Genomic DNA, 22,882 nt, shown 5'->3' on the forward strand with positions numbered 1-22,882 from the left:
TATGGGGTGTAATATAATAGAGCAGCCTCTGGGGGGATAAAACAGTGTTTTACGGGGTGTAATTGAACACGGTGTGTAATATAATAGAGCAGCCTCTGGGTGGATAAAACAGTGTTTTACGGGGTGTAATTCACCAAACATGTATCAATATAATAGAGCAGCTCCTCTCCTTCTGTCTGTATCTCTCTCTCTCCTTCTCTCCCTATCTCTCATTCTCTCTCTGTGTGTGTGATGGTGTGTGTGTGTGTATGTGTGTGTGTGTGTGTGTGTGTGCCTGCCCACGGCTTTACATTAACCTAAGTGATCGCCTTAATAGCTTTAGTGCACTAGATGAACTGCATGTATCTATCATAGAACCCTGTCTTCCCACTACAACACACACACACACACACACACACACACACACACACACACACACACACACACACACACACACACACACACACACACACACACACACACATGTGATCTGCACTCCATCTATCTCCATTGAAACAACAGTACAGCCTCCCTCTACCTCTCATATTAAGTATAGCTACCTCTAAATCTTCCCTTCAGCCATTTTACAGCCCTCCTCTTCCTCTCCTCCCCCTAGCCCCCTGTGGGTATTTTTCTTTCTTCTCCGCATCCCTCCATCCCATCACTCGTTCAAAGGAGGAGTAATTCACAGATCGATTCCCTGGTGATGAAACCAAAAGAGGCGCTGCTTGACTCAGGACCCAGAGGCCCTGTGTCATTAGTTTCCTCCCTGACAGTCATAATTCAGGCAACTGCACCAGCACCACGGCTCCATAATGTCCGCTAGGCCCCTATCATTCTGCCTGGGCTAAAGAGGCTGAAGAGCCAAGATGGCTGGCAGTGGCTCGTAAACTAGACAGTGGGAGTTGACTGGGGGAGGGAGGGAGGGAGGGAGGGAGGGAGGGAGGGAGGGAGAGAGAGAGAGAGAGAGAGAGAGAGAGAGAGAGAGAGAGAGAGAGAGGATAAATCTGTATCTTTTACTCATGCTGTAAAACATAGCTGGATAGATTTCTCTCCTATAGAGTGTAATGCATCTGGGTCCTGTATCAGTGTACTACTGTGACTTTAAATCATCTGTCTCTTCTAATGGAGTATGGACAGGAGTACATGGATGATCTTTTGTGCTGTGTTGTTTTGACACACACACACACACACACACACACAACACAACACACACACAACACTACTACAGGATGCTGTGTGTGTCTGTGTGTTTGCTGTCTGTGCCAGGGTGACGCAACAGCCGCAAGGCAACAATGCTGAAACGGAAACTGATCTGAGAACGAACAGGAAGTCTATGAAGAGAACATAGAACTGTGTGTGTGTGCGCGCGCGCTTGTGTGTGTGTGTGTGTGTGTGTGTGTGTGTGTGTGTGTGTGTGTGTGTGTGTGCGCGCGCGTGTGTGTGTGTGCGCGCGTGTGTGTTAGGGTCGAGAAAAACAAATAGCCAGAATCTTTGCGTTAAAGTTCCACTTGTAAGAAACGAAAATAAGCAACATTAGACTATATACACATCATCTGTAGATAGTAGCTATGACAACACTGTTGGAGGGAAAACATTTCCTCTGAGGTTCTACAGAGCTTCCGTTCTGACTCTCAGCTGAATAGAGAGACAGGGGGAGAGAGAGAGAGAGAGAGAGAGAGAGAGAGAGAGAGAGAGACGGGTGAAAGAGAGAGAGAGAGAGAGAGAGAGAGAGAGAGTGAGTGAGAGAAGAGAGAGAGAGAGAGAGAGAGAGAGAGAGAGAGAGAGAGAGAGAGAGAGAGAGAGAGACGGGTGAGAGAGAGAGAGAGAGAGAGAGAGAGAGAGAGAGAGAGAGAGAGAGACGGGTGAAAGAGAGAGAGGGGTAGAGAGAGAGAGAGAGAGAGAGAGAGAGAGAGAGAGATGGGTGAAAGAGAGAGAGAGAGAGAGAGAGAGAGAGAGAGAGAGAGAGAGAGAGAGAGAGACGGGTAAAAGAGAGAGAGGGGTAGAGAGAGAGAGAGAGAGAGAGAGAGAGAGAGAGAGAGAGAGAGAGAGAGAGAGAGAGAGAGAGAGAGAGAGAGAGAGAGAGAGAGAGAGAGAGAGAGAGAGAGAGAGAGAGAGAGATGGGTGAAAGAAGAGAGAGAGAGAGAGAGAGAGAGAGAGAGAGAGAGAGAGAGAGAGAGAGAGAGAGAGAGAGACGGGTGAAAGAGAGAGAGAGAGAGAGAGAGAGAGAGAGAGAGAGACGGGTGAAAGAGAGAGAGAGAGAGAGAGAGAGAGAGAGAGAGACGGGTGAAAGAGAGAGAGAGAGAGAGAGCGAGAGAGAGAGAGAGAGACGGGTGAAAGAGAGAGAGCTGATGATTTCACTTCTCTAAAACTAAGATTAAAGTTAATATCTGCTGAGGACCAAACCACGAGTCACCCTGTCTGTCCATCTGAATCACTAGCTGATGAGAAAGTCTATATGACCTGAAGAAATCGCTGACATTTGCCTACTTCTTCAGAGAAACACATATAAAATGTGCCTCATATTTTGAGGAATAGGTACATGGGTGGAACAATGTGTTTTAAACATGTATTGGGAACACTATCACTGTCTATGAGAACCAAACATGTATTGGGACACTATCACTGTCTATGAGAACCAAACATGTATTGGGAACACTATCACTGTCTATGAGAACCAAACATGTATTGGGACACTATCACTGTCTATGAGAACCAAACATGTATTGGGAACACTATCACTGTCTATGAGAACCAAACATGTAGTGGGAACACTATCACTGTCTATGAGAACCAAACATGTATTGGGAACACTATCACTGTCTATGAGAACCAAACATGTATTGGGAACACTATCACTGTCTATGAGAACCAAACATGTAGTGGGAACACTGTCACTGTCTATGAGAACCAAACATGTATTGGGAACACTATCACTGTCTATGAGAACCAAACATGTATTGGGAACACTATCACTGTCTATGAGAACCAAACATGTATCGGGAACACTATCACTGTCTATGAGAACCAAACATGTATTGGGAACACTATCACTGTCTATGAGAACCAAACATGTATTGGGAACACTATCACTGTCTATGAGAACCAAACATGTATCGGGAACACTATCACTGTCTATGAGAACCAAACATGTATCGGGAACACTATCACTGTCTATGAGAACCAAACATGTATTGGGAACACTATCACTGTCTATGAGAACCAAACATGTATCGGGAACACTATCACTGTCTATGAGAACCAAACATGTATTGGGAACACTATCACTGTCTATGAGAACCAAACATGTATTGGGAACACTATCACTGTCTATGAGAACCAAACATGTATTGGGAACACTATCACTGTCTATGAGAACCAAACATGTATCGGGAACACTATCACTGTCTATGAGAACCAAACATGTATCGGGAACACTATCACTGTCTATGAGAACCAAACATGTATTGGGAACACTATCACTGTCTATGAGAACCAAACATGTATCGGGAACACTATCACTGTCTATGAGAACCAAACATGTATCGGGAACACTATCACTGTCTATGAGAACCAAACATGTATCGGGAACACTATCACTGTCTATGAGAACCAAACATGGAATGATAAGTGCCAACTGCCAATGAAGTTTGACAACTTTTACAATAAAATGTACCCCATGTATATCTGTGCTTGCGTGTGTGAGTGTGGGTAATTTGCAACCCTTACTATACAGCCAAACCTAACACAACATCACTGGGACTACTAGACTACTCCTCACATATGCTTCACTATAACTCTGATACACAGTCTGATAGTGAAAAGCCCCAGTCATGTTGACTCAGTGTAGAAAGTAGTGAAGTAGGAAGTGCTGCTTTGTTCTGTAAAGAACATGACTGTTCAAAACAGGAAGAGGACCAGCTGAGTTGGGCCACAGTGACTAAATAAGGTGTTTCTCAATCAACAGGCCCTCTGGCCCTAAGAACTGAACAATAACTGTTAGGTTACCTACTATGTAATAACTGTAGACCTCTTCCCATGTTACCACTGTGCACCTACCATGTTACCACTGTGCACCTACCATGTTACCACTGTGCACCTACCATGTTACCACTGTTCACCTACCCTGTTACCACTGTTCACCTACCATGTTACCACTGTTCACCTACCATGTTACCACTGTGCACCTACCATGTAATAACTGTAGACCTATTCCCATGTTACCACTGTGCACCTACCATGTTACCACTGTGCACCTACCATGTTACCACTGTGCACCTACCATGTTACCACTGTGCACCTACCATGCTACCACTGTTCACCTACCATGTTACCACTGTGCACCTACCATGTTACCACTGTACACCTACCATGTTACCATTGTGCACCTACCATGTTACCACTGTTCACCTACCATGTTACCACTGTGCACCTACCATGTTACCACTGTGCACCTACCATGCTACCACTGTTCACCTACCATGTTACCACTGTGCACCTACCATGTTACCACTGTACACCTACCATGTTACCACTGTGCACCTACCATGTAATAACTGTGGACCTATTCCCATGTTACCACTGTGCACCTACCATGTTACCACTGTGCACCTACCATGTAATAACTGTGGACCTATTCCCATGTTACCACTGTGCACCTACCATGTTACCACTGTTCACCTACCATGTGATAACTGTACACCTACCATGTAATAACTGCAGACCTATTCTCATGTTACCACTGTACACCTACCATGTGATAACTGTACACCTACCATGTGATAACTGCAGACCTATTCTCATGTTACCACTGTACACCTACCATGTGATAACTGTACACCTACCATGTGATAACTGTACACCTACCATGTGATAACTGCAGACCTATTCTCATGTTACCACTGTGCACCTACAATGTAATAACTGTAGACCTATTCCCATGTTACCACTGTGCACCTACCATGTGATAACTGTACACCTACCATGTTACCGCTGTGCACCTACCATGTTACCACTGTGCACCTACCGTGTAATAACTGTGCATAATGGGACTGTTGAGGCTATTGGTTATCCCATGTCACTAATCAGTGATATCTAGGTTATTGCAATAAATTGACTCTAAACTAGGCCTACAGTAAAGCAAAAAGACAGTGATATTAGTATTTTGGACATTTGTAGGCTACTTTATCCCCCAAAAAGTTCAATGTTACTTGATAATTGAATGGTCCCCCGTCAAAGTACCCTATAACATTAGGTAACATTTAAAAAACGTCGATGAATACGTGCTGGACCAATCAATCACACTCACGTGCTCCTTGGTCTTGGAGATCCACGTCTCGAGGAGGAGAGAGAGGCGCGTGCCGTGGAACCTCCCGGTGCTCTTCACCGCGAGGAAGATGTCCGTTAACCTCAACAGGGATGGAGTGATGACAACCCTTCTCTGTTCCAAAGCCCTCAACTTGTCTCTCCTTCTCTGTATCTCCGCTTGTAAGCCACCAACAGTCTGGTTCATAGTAGAGACAGCAGCGGGTTGTCGAGGAAACTTGGCCGGCTTTGGTGGCTCCTTTGCCGCGGAGAGAGGCGTCTCTTGAATCGAGCGCAGTAAGTCGCCCCCGAACGGATTGTGAATAGAATTGAGTTTGTGGAGATTCCGCGTCCTTAGTTGAAAGTCCACGATTAAAACGATGAAGAACATTAATATAAAAACAGGGAGTGCCCGAAGCATCCTCCTTCTATGCATGATGAACTGAGATTGTAGGCTATTTCATTTGAAGAGGGATAGAAAGTGTCTGTGATCAAGGGAGTATTATGTCTCGACCCGTTGAACACATCCACAACTTCCTTCTGTCATGTATTCTGATCTAATTTAGTGAGCATCCTCCAATGACAAGCGCCTTCCGTTGACAAATCATTCTGACACTGCCCCACGTATTTTATAAATTCATTTTTGTTGTGACAATTTTAAGTTTTAAAAAGTTTGCTGTCCACTCATTGTGACCTTAAATATGAAATTATCCACATCGAAGTTGTAAAGTGTATTCTCAAACTAATATGCATTTCTCTGGCAACTTCCCATCAAAACTTTTATAACGGTCTCTCTCACCAACTGTCGACTTTTCTATGAGCCATTTTCTTTCATGAGTTTGACATTTTTGTCTATGTGAGTCTGTCTGGTCTCGTATCTACACAACGGTCTTCCTACCTGTCACTTCTCTCTCGAGTTTCAGCGCCAGCGGAAGGGAGGAGATATGTGTCATTCGTTCACTCATCACTGCAATCACTCCGCCTCTTCCCTTCGGTAAAGGCACCGTGCGTAAATTGAATGGCAAATTAACAGTAGAGAGGACAAATTAAATCCCGTTGGGATTTAGTAAAGTTTTTATTGTTTAAATCCACATACCAATTTTAACATTGTATTTGTAACAGAAAGTAACATAACGTTTGATGAATAATAACGTTTTAGTGACACTTCCACTAGTTAGTGCACATCTGCCAGAGCCTCCATCCATAGGCTAGGACTCACCATTTTAAAGAACCCCCCACCAAAACTACATTGTAAAATAGAAAAGACAATTCCTGACAGCTTTTGAAACTGATGAGACACTACCAGTCAGACAAGCAATGGGGTGGGCTATTTTCTGAATGAGAACATTCATTGTAAAAACCCATCTAATCTTCCCTCTCTCTCCCTTTCTCGCTCACTCTCTTTCTCTCCAGGGAGAGAATCTCGTACCAGAGATGAGTTCTTGCATGTGGCACAAAAGCCCAGACTGTTTATGGGTTAATCCTCAACAGGTTCTGTCCATTTCTGACATGACTAGGAGCTTAACTGTTATTGGCAATGCCCAAATAATTCTCCCGACGCCTCCCAAATGGCACCCTATTCCCTAGTGCGTTATTTTTGGCCAGGGTCATTGGGCTCTGGGCAAATGTAGTGCACTGTGTAGGGGAAAGGATTCTATTTGTGATGGAGCCTTCATCTGTAGATGTGGGGGAAGGAAGCTGCAAGACAACTGCATAGCGTGCAGGGGCTTGATCTGAAGTATGACTAAATGAATAGTCGAGACTGATAAGGCCTTGGCAGAGGCTACAGGGGTTCATTTATGCAGAGAGAGAGAGAAGCACATAGGCTAGTAGAGGTTAATGAATGTCATCACACCAGAGATGGATTTTATGAATTATCAATCATCATGCATGCCCATTGCCCACATCATGTTCCCCAAGCGTTGCCAATTAGAGCCGTAATTATGGTGTGCAGTAGGGCCTAATCGCTGCAGAGGCCACAGTCAATCAGAAAAGGCCTGTCACGGATCAAACTCGTCCTAATTGCGGTGGGAGGGAAGCAGGGGTTCTCAGAAGAGTTGTGACTTCCCCAGGCAAAACTCTGGACCTTTGGCACCAAATCAGATTCCGCTTTAGGCTAATATTCAGTTTTACAGTCTTGTATGCAATATTTCTGCTTGTAGAGTATTCACACAACACTGTCTGTATCCCAGTAAGCATCACATTACTTTAGGCTCGTTCTTGTCTTTGCATACAGTATATAGGCTATCCTCCCCTTTCAGGGACAGCGTTTGATAAAAGAGAGAAAGAGAAGTTGATAAAGAGGAAGAGGCTGATACAATTAATTCACCAGAGAATCAACGAGAGGGGACAAACGCGCAACCTTCATCCGCACCTTTGTTTGTCTGTCCTTTCTCAGCCTTCTCTTCTTACCATCCATCCCTCCATCCCTCGCTTCACTCCTACTGACCAGCTGCCTTCCTTTTTCACTCTCCCTCTCTCTCTCTCTCTCTCTCTCTCTCTCTTTCGCTCTCTTTCTCCTCCACCTCCCTCCCTCCATTCCCACATCCCCCGGTCTCTTTCTTTCTTTCTCCTCCATCCCCTCCCCTCCCCTCCCCTCCACCCAATCCCACATCCACCCGCTCAGTCCCCCAGGTAAACCCTAGACGTCCTGGGCACACCCCAGCTAGGCAAGGCCCAGGATCGGTTTACGGCCTAGCTGAAAAGGCCCTTTTAAAACAGCAAGTACATTGCTCTCCACTTTGAACAAAGACCCAGAGAGTCAAGGGAGCCTTTTAACAGGGCTTTGTATCTCGGCCCCAATCTATACAGAGGACTAAGGATGCATCCTAAATGGCACCCTGTTACCTATAGGCCCCTTGGTAAAAAGTAGTGCACTAAATAGAGAATAGGGTGCAATTTGGGACGCAAACCAGACAGGGGATTAGACTGTGTTCAAGTGTGGCTTTTTATTGGAGATACATAGAAGAGGTTTATCCTCCAAGTCCTTTACTATAGAAATGAATAAATAACTCTTTATACACTTTCAAATGTGGCAAAGGTGTCATTCACATCCCATACATGACAAATGGTCTGATACCCATGAAGCCAATTTACAGTAATATGTAAATGTATAAGACTAAGCTATGGATGGGCTCCGGTCCTATATAGCCATTTAGGTCAAGCCAGGCAATTCAAAGATCTGAACAAATGAACTGATGTGACTTTTACACAATCATTCAAATAACAAAAAGCTATATTTCTTGTTTACGTGCAGTGCACTTTTGGGGCTAGTAGGTGTTGTAACGGCTGTCTTCCTCCTCCTCCTCCGACGAGGAGGAGGAGAAGGAGGAGTAGTAAGGATCGGAGGACCAATGCGCAGCGTGATACATACTAAAACAAAGACAAATCAAAGGAACTAAGGTCAGAACGTGACAGGTGTCATCAAATACCTCCATCACTCAAGGGAGACATGGTCATCTGACCCTGAATACAGAGCAATGAGGCTGGGCTAAAGTCCAGCGCTAATTCCCTGTAGCATGGAGGGAACCATTCAACAGGGGGGTCCTTACCTCCAGAAGGAGGGTAGATAGAGTGTCCTTCTGTGGGAAAGAGAGAGCTAAGCGATGGGGGGGTCAGGTCAAATCTTAAGTACCTGACAATCCACCTCTTCACCTCCAACCCTCCATCTGAACACACACACACACACACACACACACACACACACACACACACACACACACACACACACACACACACACACACACATGATCCTCCAACATTATGTGTGTATGTAGGTGTGTGTATCACGTTACATTAAGGTAAGACCACATGCCTGAACAGGTGACCTATATGACTGGATACCTGAACAGATGACCTATATGACTGGATACCTGAAAAGGTGACCTATATGACTGGATACCTGAACAGGTGACCTATATGAATGGATACCTGAACAGGTGACCTATATGACTGGATACCTGAACAGGTGACCTATATGACTGGATACCTGAACAGGTGACCTATATGACTGGATACCTGAACAGGTGACCTATATGAATGGATACCTGAACAGGTAACCTATATGAATGGATACCTGAACAGGTGACCTATATGACTGGATACCTGAACAGGTGACCTATATGAATGGATACCTGAACAGGTGACCTATATGAATGGATACCTGAACAGGTGACCTATATGAATGGATACCTGAACAGGTGACCTATATGACTGGATACCTGAACAGGTGACCTATATGACTGGATACCTGAACAAGTGACCTATATGACTGGATACCTGAACAGGTGACCTATATGAATGGATACCTGAACAGGTAACCTATATGAATGGATACCTGAACAGGTGACCTATATGACTGGATACCTGAACAGGTGACCTATATCAATGGATACCTGAACAGGTGACCTATATGACTGGATACCTGAACAGGTGACCTATATGACTGGATACCTGAACAGGTAACCTATATGAATGGATACCTGAACAGGTGACCTATATGAATGGATACCTGAACAGGTGACCTATATGACTGGATACCTGAACAGGGGACCTATATGACTGGATACCTGAACAGGTGACCTATATGACTGGATACCTGAACAGGTGACCTATATGACTGGATACCTGAACAGGTGACCTATATGACTGGATACCTGAACAGGTGACCTATATGACTGGATACCTGAACAGGTAACCTATATGAATGGATACCTGAACAGGTGACCTATATGAATGGATACCTGAACAGGTGACCTATATGAATGGATACATGAACAGGTGACCTATATGACTGGATACCTGAACAGGTGACCTATATGAATGGATACCTGAACAGGTGACCTATATGACTGGATACCTGAACAGGTGACCTATATGAATGGATACCTGAACAGGTAACCTATATGAATGGATACCTGAACAGGTGACCTATATGACTGGATACCTGAACAGGTGACCTATATGACTGGATACCTGAACAGGTGACCTATATGACTGGATACCTGAACAGGTGACCTATATGACTGGATTCCTGAACAGGTGAAAAATGTATGATTGGATACCTGAACAGGTGACCTATATGACTGGATTCCTGAACAGGTGACCTATATGATTGGATACCTGAACAGGTGAACTATATGACTGGATACCTGAAAAGGTGACCTATATGACTGGATACCTGAACAGGTGACCTATATGAATGGATACCTGAACAGGTGACCTATATGACTGGATACCTGAACAGGTGACCTATATGACTGGATACCTGAACAGGTGACCTATATAACTGGATACCTGAACAGATGACCTATATGACTGGATACCTGAACAGGTGACCTATATGACTGGATACCTGAACAGGTGACCTATATGACTGGATACCTGAACAGGTGACCTATATGACTGGATACCTGAACAGGTGACCTATATGACTGGATACCTGAACAGGTGACCTATATGACTGGATACCTGAACAGGTGACCTATATGACTGGATACCTGAACAGGTAACCTATATGAATGGATACCTGAACAGGTGACCTATATGAATGGATACCTGAACAGGTGACCTATATGACTGGATACCTGAACAGGTGACCTATATGACTGGATACCTGAACAGGTGACCTATATGACTGGATACCTGAACAGGTGACCTATATGACTGGATACCTGAACAGGTGACCTATATGACTGGATACCTGAACAGGTGACCTATATGAATGGATACCTGAACAGGTAACCTATATGAATGGATACCTGACCAGGTGACCTATATGACTGGATACCTGAACAGGTGACCTATATGACTGGATACCTGAACAGGTGACCTATATGACTGGATACCTGAACAGGTGACCTATATGACTGGATTCCTGAACAGGTGAAAAATGTATGATTGGATACCTGAACAGGTGACCTATATGACTGGATTCCTGAACAGGTGACCTATATGATTGGATACCTGAACAGGTGACCTATATGACTGGATTCCTGAACAGGTGAAAAATGTATGATTGGATACCTGAACAGGTGACCTATATGACTGGATTCCTGAACAGGTGAACTATATGACTGGATTCCTGAACAGGTGAATTATATGACTGGATACCTGAACAGGTGAACTATATGCCGAATATATAAATTGCCGAATGGTAATTGACTCGTTCTTGTGTAATTCGGTGTCTTTCCGAGATCTTACAGAAGATGGCAGTATAGTACAATAATTTAGAAAAAAAAGAGAGTCAGCGAGAAAGAGAAAGTGTGTGCATGTGTGTTTGAGAGAGAGAGAGTTTTGCGAGACACTCTCGGGAATCAAGATACACTTGGGCTCAATACAGTCATTCATTCTACTGTAAATGAGACACACACTTACACACACACATACAAGGCACACGTGTATCTAGTGTGAGCATGTCTGTTTCTAAACCAATCGAATCGACCGATCCTGCTGGTTGACAGCCTATCCCCTGGGGTGTCTTTGACACGTCCACTTGATGACATGGTTCTTAGATCAATAACCAATAACATGCCAATCACCAATCAACCCTCTGGTTAGAAAAACACTCCACAGTGACTAAAACCCCATGAATGGATGGATCTACAATCATCCCTTCGTCCTTCCATCCCTCCGTTCCTGGTGAGAAGTGAATTGAAAGAGGAGAGATGTGGAATGACTTGAATAATTGACCGTGCTTGGCAAACTCTGTTCAAGGTTTAGAATTCCCATGTCCACTGGAAGTTCAAAAAGTCATAGCCACAATGACATCATACATGTAGTCTATTGCTCAACCAGCAACAGCTACAAAATGACTCGCCTATTTGGGCAAACAGATTGCTATTTATTTTTTCATTCAACCCCCTTCCATAAAAGGGCAGACCTGGGACGCCGCTCATGTGCACCTGCAACAGGCCGTGAGGTGTCAGAAGGCGAGTGCCAATCGCCACCGCAGTGAGGCCCCGGTGTTCGCACCGGGGGACAGGGTCTGGCTCTCGACCCGAAACCTGCCCTTCCGCCTGCCCTGTCGGAAGCTGGGCCTGCGGTTTTAGGGACCATTTAAAGTCCTGAGGAGACTGAACGAGGTTTGTTACAGGTTACAGCTTCCCCCCGATTACCGTATTAACCTCTCGTTCCATGTGTCTCTCCTCAGGCCGGTGGTGGCTGGCCCGCTCTGGGAGTCTGAGGTTCGGGAGGTTCCTCCGCCCCCTCTGGACATCGACGGGGCCCCTGCGTATGCTGTTCGAGCCTTACTGGACTCGAGGCGTCGGGCCTTCAGTACCTCATGGAGTGGGAGGGGTACGGTCCAAGAGATGCTGGGTGCCGGTGGAGGACGTTTTGGACCCTTCGTTGCTACTGGAGTTCCACCGTCTCCAACCGGATCGCCCTGCGCCTCGTCCTCCGGTCGTCTCCGGGGGTCGGTGTTGGTGTGCTGCTGCAGCGCGTTGAGGGTACTGTCACGGTTTCTATTCCCCAATTACATGTTCATCATTTAACCCTCTGTTTTCCCCATGGTTTTTGTGCGTGATTGTTTAAGGATCTGGGTGTAGCTGGTGCAGAGGAGTCAGGCGCAGGACAGCAGAGATGAGTAACACAAGAAACTTTACTCAAAATGTCCAAATACATGAAGTAATACCAAGCCCAAAAATATCGGACCAAACTTACAATAAAACAAATCACTCACAAAACCCATGGGGGAAACAGAGGGTTAAATAATGAACATGTAATTGGGGAATTGAAACCAGGTGTGTAAAACAAATACAAAACAAATGGAAAATGAAAAGTGGATCACGAAGGCTAGAAGGTGGAAGTTGTGACAACCGTAGAGTTACAACAGGACAATGCAACTGTACAAAGGTTAACTGAAGAAGCCTACTCTCATTAACCCGTAAACAAAAATTGACACGGTTTACGTGACTTCACTTATAAAAATCTAATCTAATTCTTAGAAAACGTCCTCGGTCACCTTCCCTCACTCTCATTTTCCTATTGACCACAATTGGTTTCAGCTGTTTTTCCCCTTATCAACCGTTTTCCGATAACGTTTTTTTTAAATGTCTCAACAAGAGTATAAGCTTCTCGGTGAGCAGTTGTTTACATATAAAGGCCAGGTGTTTCCCGTGGCTGACACGTATGAATTAACCACGGAATATATCGACAGCTTGGAACACTTTGAGATCAAGGACAGTGATGTTTTCCTTGTCACTTTCCCCAAATCAGGTAAGCAAACGATTGAAAAGTCTTACTTTCACACGGACAGTAGCTACAGAGGTATAATAAACAGGACTGGTGCTTGAACATCTATTACAAATTGAGTAGGTTGTAATTAAAGCATGAATAAGCCAACGTTTGCAGTAAACACATTAACAGCTGACTTTCAGCATTCTCATAGGGAAGATGTATGGCACTTACACAAATGATGATTGGCTGAAAGAACTTGACAATAAGAAGATTGTGGGAGCTGTGTTGATTGACTTCAGTGCAGCTTTTGACTTTATCAATCATAGTCGGCTGCTGAAAAACATGTGTTATGGCTTTACATCCCCTGCTTTATAGTGGGTCGAGATTTACCTGTCTAACAGAACACAGAGGGTGTTCTTTAATGGAAGCCTCTCCAACATAATCCAGGTAGAGTTGGGCATTCCCCACAAGACATGCCACCAGGGGTCTGTTCAAACAGCGAACACACAGCTCAGATAACCATGCATTCCCCACAAGACATGCCACCAGGGGTCTGTTCAAACAGCGAACACACAGCTCAGATAACCATGCATTCCCCACAAGACATGCCACCAGGGGTCTCTTCACAGTCTCCAAGTCTACAACAGACTCTGGGAAAGGCACAGTACTACATAGAGCCATGAATACATGAACTACACCTTATGGGACAACTCGGACTGTGAAGAGACACACACACACAGGCACACACACACGCATATGCACACACAAGCTAACACGCACTCTACACACAAGTACATTGTGATGTTGATATATTGTGGTATTATAAATGTTGCAGTGTAGATATGTAGTGGTAGAGTTGTGGTGTAATAATGTGTTTGTTGTATTATGTAGTTAAAATAAAAAATAAATAAATTGAGATGTAAATGCCTTAATCTTGTTTGGACCCCAGGAAGAGTAGCTGCAGCCAAAACAGCAGCTAATGGGGATCCTTAATACATACAACAACAACACAAATATAATAATATAACTATTTGTGGTAGGCTATTTCATCTCAAGCATATTGGTTAAAGTTTGCCTTGCTTTGACAACAAACTGTACCAAAATGGACATTTACAGTATATCCCTTTCTACTCTCACTCACTCACTCACTCACTCACACTCACTCACTCACTCACTCACTCACTCACTCACTCACTCACTCACTCACTCACTCACTCACTCACTCACACACACACACACACTGGTACAGCAAGCTTTACAAGGAGATTTGGAGAATATCAGGAAATGGGTTTGCCAAAACAAACTTGCTTTAAACACCAAGAAAACCAAAGTTATGTTGGTCTGTTCAACTAGGAAAAGGCCAAAACAGCATGGGATACAATTAAGTATGGGAGGAGTACAAATTGAAGAAGTGTCAGAAACCAAACTACTAGGAGTGCAGCTAGACAACTGCTTATCATGGTCGTCTCAAATAACTATTCTATGTAAAAAAAATATTAAAACAGCATAATCAGAAGGATAGCTAAATATTTACCAGGGAAAATCCTTCAGCAAATAACACAGGCATTGGTTGAGAGTCAGGTGAACTATTGTTCGGTGGTCTGGGGAAATGCATCATCTAGTGAAGTTAGGAGGCTGCAGAATGCACAGAATAAAGCAGCAAGGATTGTTTTAAGGCGGAGATATGGTTCTTCTGTTGCAGTCATGCGCAGTGTTCTTGGTTGGTCATCAATCGACAAGATAATTGAAAAAAACATGCTTATTTTATTTTATAATATACATCATTTAAAACGGCCAAGTTCTATTCACAACGGTATTCAGTTGGTAAGAAACAGACATTCAGTAAATACTAGGAATAGATTGTCCACCATCTATGCGTTATCCAGACAGAAAAGAGAAATGGGCAAAAGAACATTTCGATTTAGAGCAATAAAAAAATGGAATAAATTAACTGAGCAAACTAGAAACCTTTCTATATATAAGTTATATAAGTATTGCGTTGTGCCTAAGAACAGCCTCCCTTAGGCCTCCCGGGTGGCGCAGTGGTTAAGGGCGCTGTACTGCAGCGCCAGCTGTGCCACCAGCTGTGCCTAGGCTCTGTCGTAACCGGCCGCGACCGGGAGGTCCGTGGGGCGACGCACAATTGGCCTAGCGTCGCGTCGTCCTTGTCTCATCGCGCACCAGCAACTCCTGTGGCGGGCCGGGCGCAGTGCGCGCTAACCAGGTCGCCAGGTGCACGGTGTTTCCTCCGACACATTGGTGCGGCTGGCTTCCGGGTTGGATGGCGCTGTGTTAAGAAGCAGTGCAGCTTGGTTGGGTTGTGTATCGGAGGACGCATGACTTTCAACCTTTGTCTCTGTAGCGATGAGACAAGATAGTAGCTACTAAACAATTGGATACCACGAAATTGGGGAGAAAAAGGGCTAAAATAGTGGTTAGAGCGTTGGACTAGTAACCGCAAGGTTGCGAGATCGAATCCCCAAGCTGACAAGGTAAACATCTGTTGTTCCGCCCCTGAACAAGGCAGTTAACTCACTGTACCCCTGAACAAGGCAGTTAACACACTGTTCCCCTGAACAAGGCAGTTAACTCACTGTACCCCTGAACAGGGCAGTTAACTCACTGTTCCCCTGAACAAGGCAGTTAACTCACTGTTCCCCTGAACAAGGCAGTTAACTCACTGTACCCCTGAACAAGGCAGTTAACTCACTGTTCCCCTGAACAAGGCAGTTAACACACTGTTCCCCTGAACAAGACAGTTAACTCACTGTACCCCTGAACAGGGCAGTTAACTCACTGTTCCCCTGAACAGGGCAGTTAACTCACTGTTCCCCTGAACAAGGCAGTTAAATCACTGTTCCCCTGAACAGACAGTTAACTCACTGTTCCCCTGAACAAGGCAGTTAACTCACTGTACCCCTGAACAGGGCAGTTAACTCACTGTTCCCCTGAACAAGGCAGTTAACTCACTGTTCCCCTGAACAGGGCAGTTAACTCACTGTTCCCCTGAACAGGGCAGTTAACTCACTGTTCCCCTGAACAAGGCAGTTAACTCACTGTACCTAGGCTGTCATTGTAAATAAAAATAAATATGCCACATTGTCTTAACTATAATATACTGTACATGGCTAAAATATATAACCTATATAACAAGTTACCTGTGCTCAGGTAACAGTATGTAAGGTCAGTGTAGTACTGTTGACAGAACCTGTAAGGTGGGGTTTCTCCCTCTCTCCATTTTTTGGAGGACAAACTACATTCACCTTCACTGCCACTTTTCTCTCACTCTCTTGCTCTCTCTCCCTCTCCTCTCCCAGGTACAGTATGGACCCAGCGTATCATCACCCTGTTGTTTGAGGATGATTTCCCAGAGGAGGCTAACCAGACCACCTTTGTGAGGATGCCCTGGCTGGAGATCCTGGAGAAGGGGAAGACCTACACCGAGAGACCCTCTCCACGCCTCTTCTGCTCCCATCTACACCAGGAACTTATGCCCAAGGGTCTGCAGAAGAAGAGGGCCAGAGTGGGTGGGGTTAGATGGTTATACATACAGCATTATGCCTTCAGTGAGTGGGTTTAAATGGTAGTGAGTGGGGTTAGATGGTAGTGAGTGGGGTTAGATGGTAGTGAGTGGGGTTAGATGGTAGTGAGTGGGGTTAGATGGTAGTGAGTGGGGTTAGATGGTAGTGAGTGGGGTTTAAATGGTAGTGAGTGGGGTTAGATGGTAGTGAGTGGGGTTAGATGGTAGTGAGTGGGGTTAGATGGTTATACATACAGCATTATGCCTTCAGTGAGTGGGTATAAATGGTAGTGAGTGGGGTTAGATGATAGTGAGTGGGGTTTAAATGGAAGTGAGTGGGGTTAGATGGCAGTGAGTGGGGTTAGATGGTAGTGAGTGGGGTTAGATGGTAGTGAGTGGGGTTAGATGGTAGTGAGTGGGGTTAGATGGTAGTAAGTGGGGTTAGATGGTAGTGAGTGGGGTTAGATGGTTATACATACAGCATTATGCCTTCAGTGAGTGGGTATAAATGGTAGTGAGTGGGGTTAGATGGTAGTGAGTGAGGTTTAAATGGAAGTGAGTGGGGTTTAGATGGAAGTGAGTGGGGTTAGATGGTAGTGAGTGGGGTTAGATGGTAGTGAGTGGGTTTAAATGGTAGTGAGTGGGGTTAGATGGTAGTGAGTGGGGTTTAAATGGTAGTGAGTGGGTTTAAATGGAAGTGAGTGGGTTTAAATGGTAGTGAGTGGGGTTAGATGGTAGTGAGTGGGGTTAGATGGTAGTGAGTGGGGTTAGATGGTAGTGAGTGGGGTTAGATGGTAGTGAGTGGGGTTAGATGGTAGTGAGTGGGGTTAGATGGTAGTGAGGGGGGTTAGATGGTAGTAAGTGGGGTTAGATGGTAGTGAGTGGGGTTAGATGGTTATACATACAGCATTCTGCCTTCAGTGAGTGGGTTTAAATGGTAGTGAGTGGGGTTTAAATGGTAGTGAGTGGGGTTTAAATGGAAGTGAGTGGGTTTAAATGGTAGTGAGTGGGGTTAGATGGTAGTGAGTGGGGTTAGATGGTAGTGAGTGGGTTTAAATGGTAGTGAGTGGGGTTAGATGGTAGTGAGTGGGGTTAGATGGTAGTGAGTGGGGTTAGATGGTAGTGAGTGGGGTTAGATGGTTATACATACAGCATTATGCCTTCAGTGAGTGTGTTTAAATGGTAGTGAGTGGGGTTTAAATGGTAGTGAGTGGGGTTTAAATGGTAGTGAGTGGGGTTTAAATGGAAGTGAGTGGGTTTAAATGGTAGTGAGTGGGGTTAGATGGTAGTGAGTGGGGTTAGATGGTAGTGAGTGGGTTTAAATGGTAGTGAGTGGGTTTAAATGGTAGTGAGTGGGTTTAAATGGAAGTGAGTGGGGTTAGATGGTAGTGAGTGGGTTTAAATGGTAGTGAGTGGGGTTAGATGGTAGTGAGTGGGTTTAAATGGTAGTGAGTTGAGGACAAACTACATTCACCTTCACTGTCACTTTTCTCTCACTCTCTTGCTCTCTCTCCCTCTCCTCTCCCATGTACAGTATGGACCCAGCGTATCATCACCCTGTTGTTTGAGGATGATTTCCCAGAGGAGGCTAACCAGACCACCTTTGTGAGGATGCCCTGGCTGGAGATCCTGGAGAAGGGGAAGACCTACACCGAGAGACCCTCTCCACGCCTCTTCTGCTCCCATCTACACCAGGAACTTATGCCCAAGGGTCTGCAGAAGAAGAGGGCCAGAGTGGGTGGGGTTGGATGGTTATACATACAGCATTATGCCTTCAGTGAGTGGGTTTAAATGGTAGTGAGTGGGGTTAGATGGTAGTGAGTGGGGTTAGATGGTAGTGAGTGGGGTTAGATGGTAGTGAGTGGGGTTAGATGGTAGTGAGTGGGGTTAGATGGTAGTGAGTGGGGTTTAAATGGTAGTGAGTGGGTTTAGATGGTAGTGAGTGGGGTTAGATGGTAGTGAGTGGGGTTAGATGGTTATACATACAGCATTCTGCCTTCAGTGAGTGGGTTTAGATGGTAGTGAGTGGGGTTAGATGGTAGTGAGTGGGGTTAGATGGTAGTGAGTGGGGTTAGATGGTTATACATACAGCATTCTGCCTTCAGTGAGTGGGTTTAGATGGTAGTGAGTGGGGTTAGATGGTAGTGAGTGGGGTTAGATGGTTATACAAACAGCATTATGCCTTCAGTGAGTGGGTTTACAGTGAGGGGAAAGCTAGAGAAATACATAAACTTACAATGTACAAAGACCTGCAGGGCCGTACGCATCCACTCTCTTAACACACTACACTGTTAACCCTATATCACCTCTATCTCCTCCATACACACTATACACTGTTAACCCTATATCACCCCTATCTCCTCCATACACACTTCACACTGTTAACTCTATATCACCCCTATCTCCTCCATACACACTTCACACTGTTAACCCTGTATCACCTCTGTCTCCTCCATACACACTATACACTGTTAACCCTATATCACCCCTATCTCCTCCATACACACTTCACACTGTTAACTCTATATCACCCCTATCTCCTCCATACACACTTCACACTGTTAACCCTATATCACCTCTGTCTCCTCCATACACACTACACACTGTTAACCCTATATCACCCCTATCTCCAGTGTGTATGAAGGAAACAGGGGTTCTAACCATTTGATTGTTTTGAAGAAATCTAAGAGTCTCTCCTTTTGATTACAATGATTCCACCACACAGTGTGTATGGAGGAGACAGGGGTGATATAGGGTTAACAGTGTGTATGGAGGAGACAGGGGTGATACACACTGTTAACCCTATATCACCCCTTTCTCCTCCATATACACTGTTAACCCTATATCACCCCTGTCTCCTCCATACACACTACACACTGTTAACCCTATATCACCCATATCTCCTCCATACACACTACACACTTAACTCTATTTCACTCCTGTCTCCTCCATACACACTACACACTGTTAACTCTATATCACCCCTGTCTCCTCCATACACACTGTTAACCCTATATCACCCTTTCTCCTCCATACACACTGTTAACCCTATATCACCGTCTCCTCCATACACACTGTTAACCCTATATCACCCTTTTCTCCTCCATACACACTGTTAACCCTATATCACCCCTATCTCCATACACACTACATACACACTGTTAACCCTATATCACCCCTATCTCCATACACACTACATACACACTGTTAACCCTATATCACCCCTGTCAACTCCATATCACCCCTTTCTCCTCAATACACACTGTTAACCTTTTACTGCAGTGGGCTAAATCAGGGTCACACAGAGTGTTTCTTGGTAGTCAAACAAATCTACTTTGAAACAAAAGTATACACCTCACACACATGGTTATGGCCTTACAAAAAGAGGACACCTGTACCATGTCAGATATAGAGTTGAAATGTATTACATTTTGAGTTTGCATCCCAATATTACACTTGATATACATCACAGAAGACTGAAATATAACAAAACCATTTGACGTAAAAACACCGGATTTTCGTCTTGTGAAAAATATGAATAACATTCCACCCATGAGGCCACTAGAGGGCGCTTTTGGTCATTCGACTGCAGGAAAGAGCTACTATATCTCCCCTATCTCCTCCATAGGTAATCTATGTGACCAGGAACCCTAAAGACATCCTGGTGTCCTACTTCCACTTCTCTAAGTTCATGAAGAATCTGGACAGTCCAGAACACTATGACGAGATGCTGGACAAGTTCTTCTGTGGATGGAGTGAGTGCCACTGTTCACCCTCCCTCCATCACATGGCACTTCTTTGGCCAAATTGGCTTCATCAGTGTAACACAGTATCATACAAAACCGTAAGCTAATTAACAACTAACACACACTGACTAGCACTTACTGTCTGCTGTCCTATGTGAACCCATCTCTTCAGTGCTTGGTGGCTGCTGGTTCGACCATGTCAGAGGATGGTACAACAACCAGGACAAATACAACATCATGTTCCTCAGCTATGAAGAGATGATCAAGGTAACATGACATTTACACTGATTAACGCTGTATGTACCACATGAATACCTACACCACTGCACTGACCTGTTATAAGGTACAGTAGCCTACATCAATGATGCATCTGATACTACTGCAACAAGTCGTGCAACAGATGTAGTATTACCTGTGTAATGATCATGATCATGCTGTTTCATCAGCTTCTTAAAATGCCACACCTGTCAGGTGGACGGATTATCTTGGCAAAAGATAAATGCTCTCTAAAAGGAATGTAAACAAATGTGTGCACAAAATTTGAGAGAAATAAGCTTTTTGTCCGTATGAAAGATTTCTGGGATTTTTTTAAATTTCAGCTCATGAAACATGGGACCAACACTACAAATGGTTTATATTTCTGTTCATTTTACATGCCATATTGGTTTTATTTCATGTGTCCTGCTACAACAGGACCTGAGATCGGTGGTAGAGCGTCTGGCTGAGTTTGTCGGGAAGAGCCTATCTGATGCAGCTATAGACAGCATAGTGGAGAAAGTCACCTTCAATAACATGAAGAAAGATGACAAGGCCAACTATGAGTTCTTGCCTGAGATCGTCAATGACAAGAAGAAGGGGAAGTTCCTACGCAAAGGTGAGGAAAAGAATAAATGTTTAGAGGCTTTATTGTTGAAATTGATACATGAAAAACATGAGTATAGGTTTGTACTGGTATCGTGGGGGGTGGGGGCAGAAAAGAGGGGGGGTGTATTTAAGGAGGTTTTCAGAACTTCCAGTCAGAAAGTGAGCCCCCTAGCCCCCCTTCCAGTGTCAATGTATCTGTAATACATCAAGCATAGCTTTATCTATTTCATAGCTTTATTGGCAGGTAGCCTAGAGGTTAGTGCGTTGGGCCAGTTACCGAAAGGTTGCTAGATCGAATCCCCGAGCTGACAAGGTACAAATCTGTCGTTCTGCCCCTGAACAAGGCAGTTAACCCACTGTTCCTAGACCAGTTAACCCACTGTTCCTAGACCAGTTAACCCACTGTTCCTAACCAGTTAACCCACTGGCAGTTAACCCACTGTTCCTAGACCAGTTAACCCACTGTTCCTAGACCAGTTAACCCACTGTTCCTAGGTCGTCATTGTAAATAAGAATTTGTTCTTAACTGACTTGCCTAGTTAAATAAAAGGTTACATAAAAATAATTAATAAAACAATCTCTCTCTCTCTCAGGTACCATAGGAGACTGGAAGAACTCGTTGACGGTGGCTCAGAGTGAACGCTTTGACCAGATCTATCAGGAGAGGATGAAGGACCTGTCTCTCAACTTCGTCTGGGACATCACAGAGCTTCACGGCTGATACAGACACACAGTGGTGGTTCTAGTTTGTACGGCTCCTTGGGCTAACCGTCCCTTCAGCATCATTCAGCACTAAATAAATAATTACAACATATAAAAATACTAAAATAAGACTCATAAATATCAAAAAGAAGTAACAAAGACAAATATAAACAAATTGTACAAATCCTATAATACACAAATACACAAATAGAATAACACACGTATAAAGAAGATAACCTGATTATTACACTATTGAACTTCAAACAAGAAACACACCAACTAAATTGCACAACTAATTGCATTAGTACTGTACTAAGTTAGATGTGCGCTATTTGATAGATTCCCCGCGCCCCCTACCTCTGGCTTCCAGTGGGGAGACCTGAGGTCAACCTACCCCCGCCCCCCTCCCCATCTCGTACTTTTGAGTGGGAGGCCTGCCTAGCTCACAAACTAGAACCAGGGTGCCCACTCCGACAAGGTTAATTGACCCACAGTCCCACACGGTGACATCATATCACTGATGTAATGAGAAAATGAGCGATGGAAAAGCGATCATGTCACCATTCAGAATATTATTATAGGCTGCCCA

At 44.5% G+C, this 22,882-nt stretch overlaps 1 protein-coding gene across 2 annotated transcripts; it reads left to right on the forward strand.

The window, feature by feature from the left end:
* The first annotated feature begins 13,322 nt into the window (after positions 1-13,322).
* LOC139423760 (amine sulfotransferase-like) lies at positions 13,323-22,429 on the forward strand. 2 transcript variants are annotated; one of them, XM_071175390.1, is made up of 6 exons: positions 13,323-13,500; positions 16,779-16,984; positions 20,610-20,736; positions 20,900-20,994; positions 21,421-21,601; positions 22,185-22,429. In XM_071175390.1, the coding sequence occupies exons 1-6, from the start codon at positions 13,335-13,337 to the stop codon at positions 22,310-22,312; spliced, it is 903 nt and encodes a 300-aa protein (XP_071031491.1). In that variant the 5' UTR covers positions 13,323-13,334; the 3' UTR covers positions 22,313-22,429. The 2 variants fall into 2 exon arrangements, with proteins under 2 accessions (XP_071031491.1, XP_071031490.1); XM_071175389.1 differs by lacking the exons at positions 13,323-13,500; positions 16,779-16,984 and adding an exon at positions 18,581-18,715.
* Positions 22,430-22,882: the final 453 nt, after the last annotated feature.

Source organism: Oncorhynchus clarkii, chromosome 13 (assembly GCF_045791955.1).
Source record: "Oncorhynchus clarkii lewisi isolate Uvic-CL-2024 chromosome 13, UVic_Ocla_1.0, whole genome shotgun sequence".
Taxonomy (NCBI): Eukaryota; Metazoa; Chordata; class Actinopteri; order Salmoniformes; family Salmonidae; genus Oncorhynchus; species Oncorhynchus clarkii.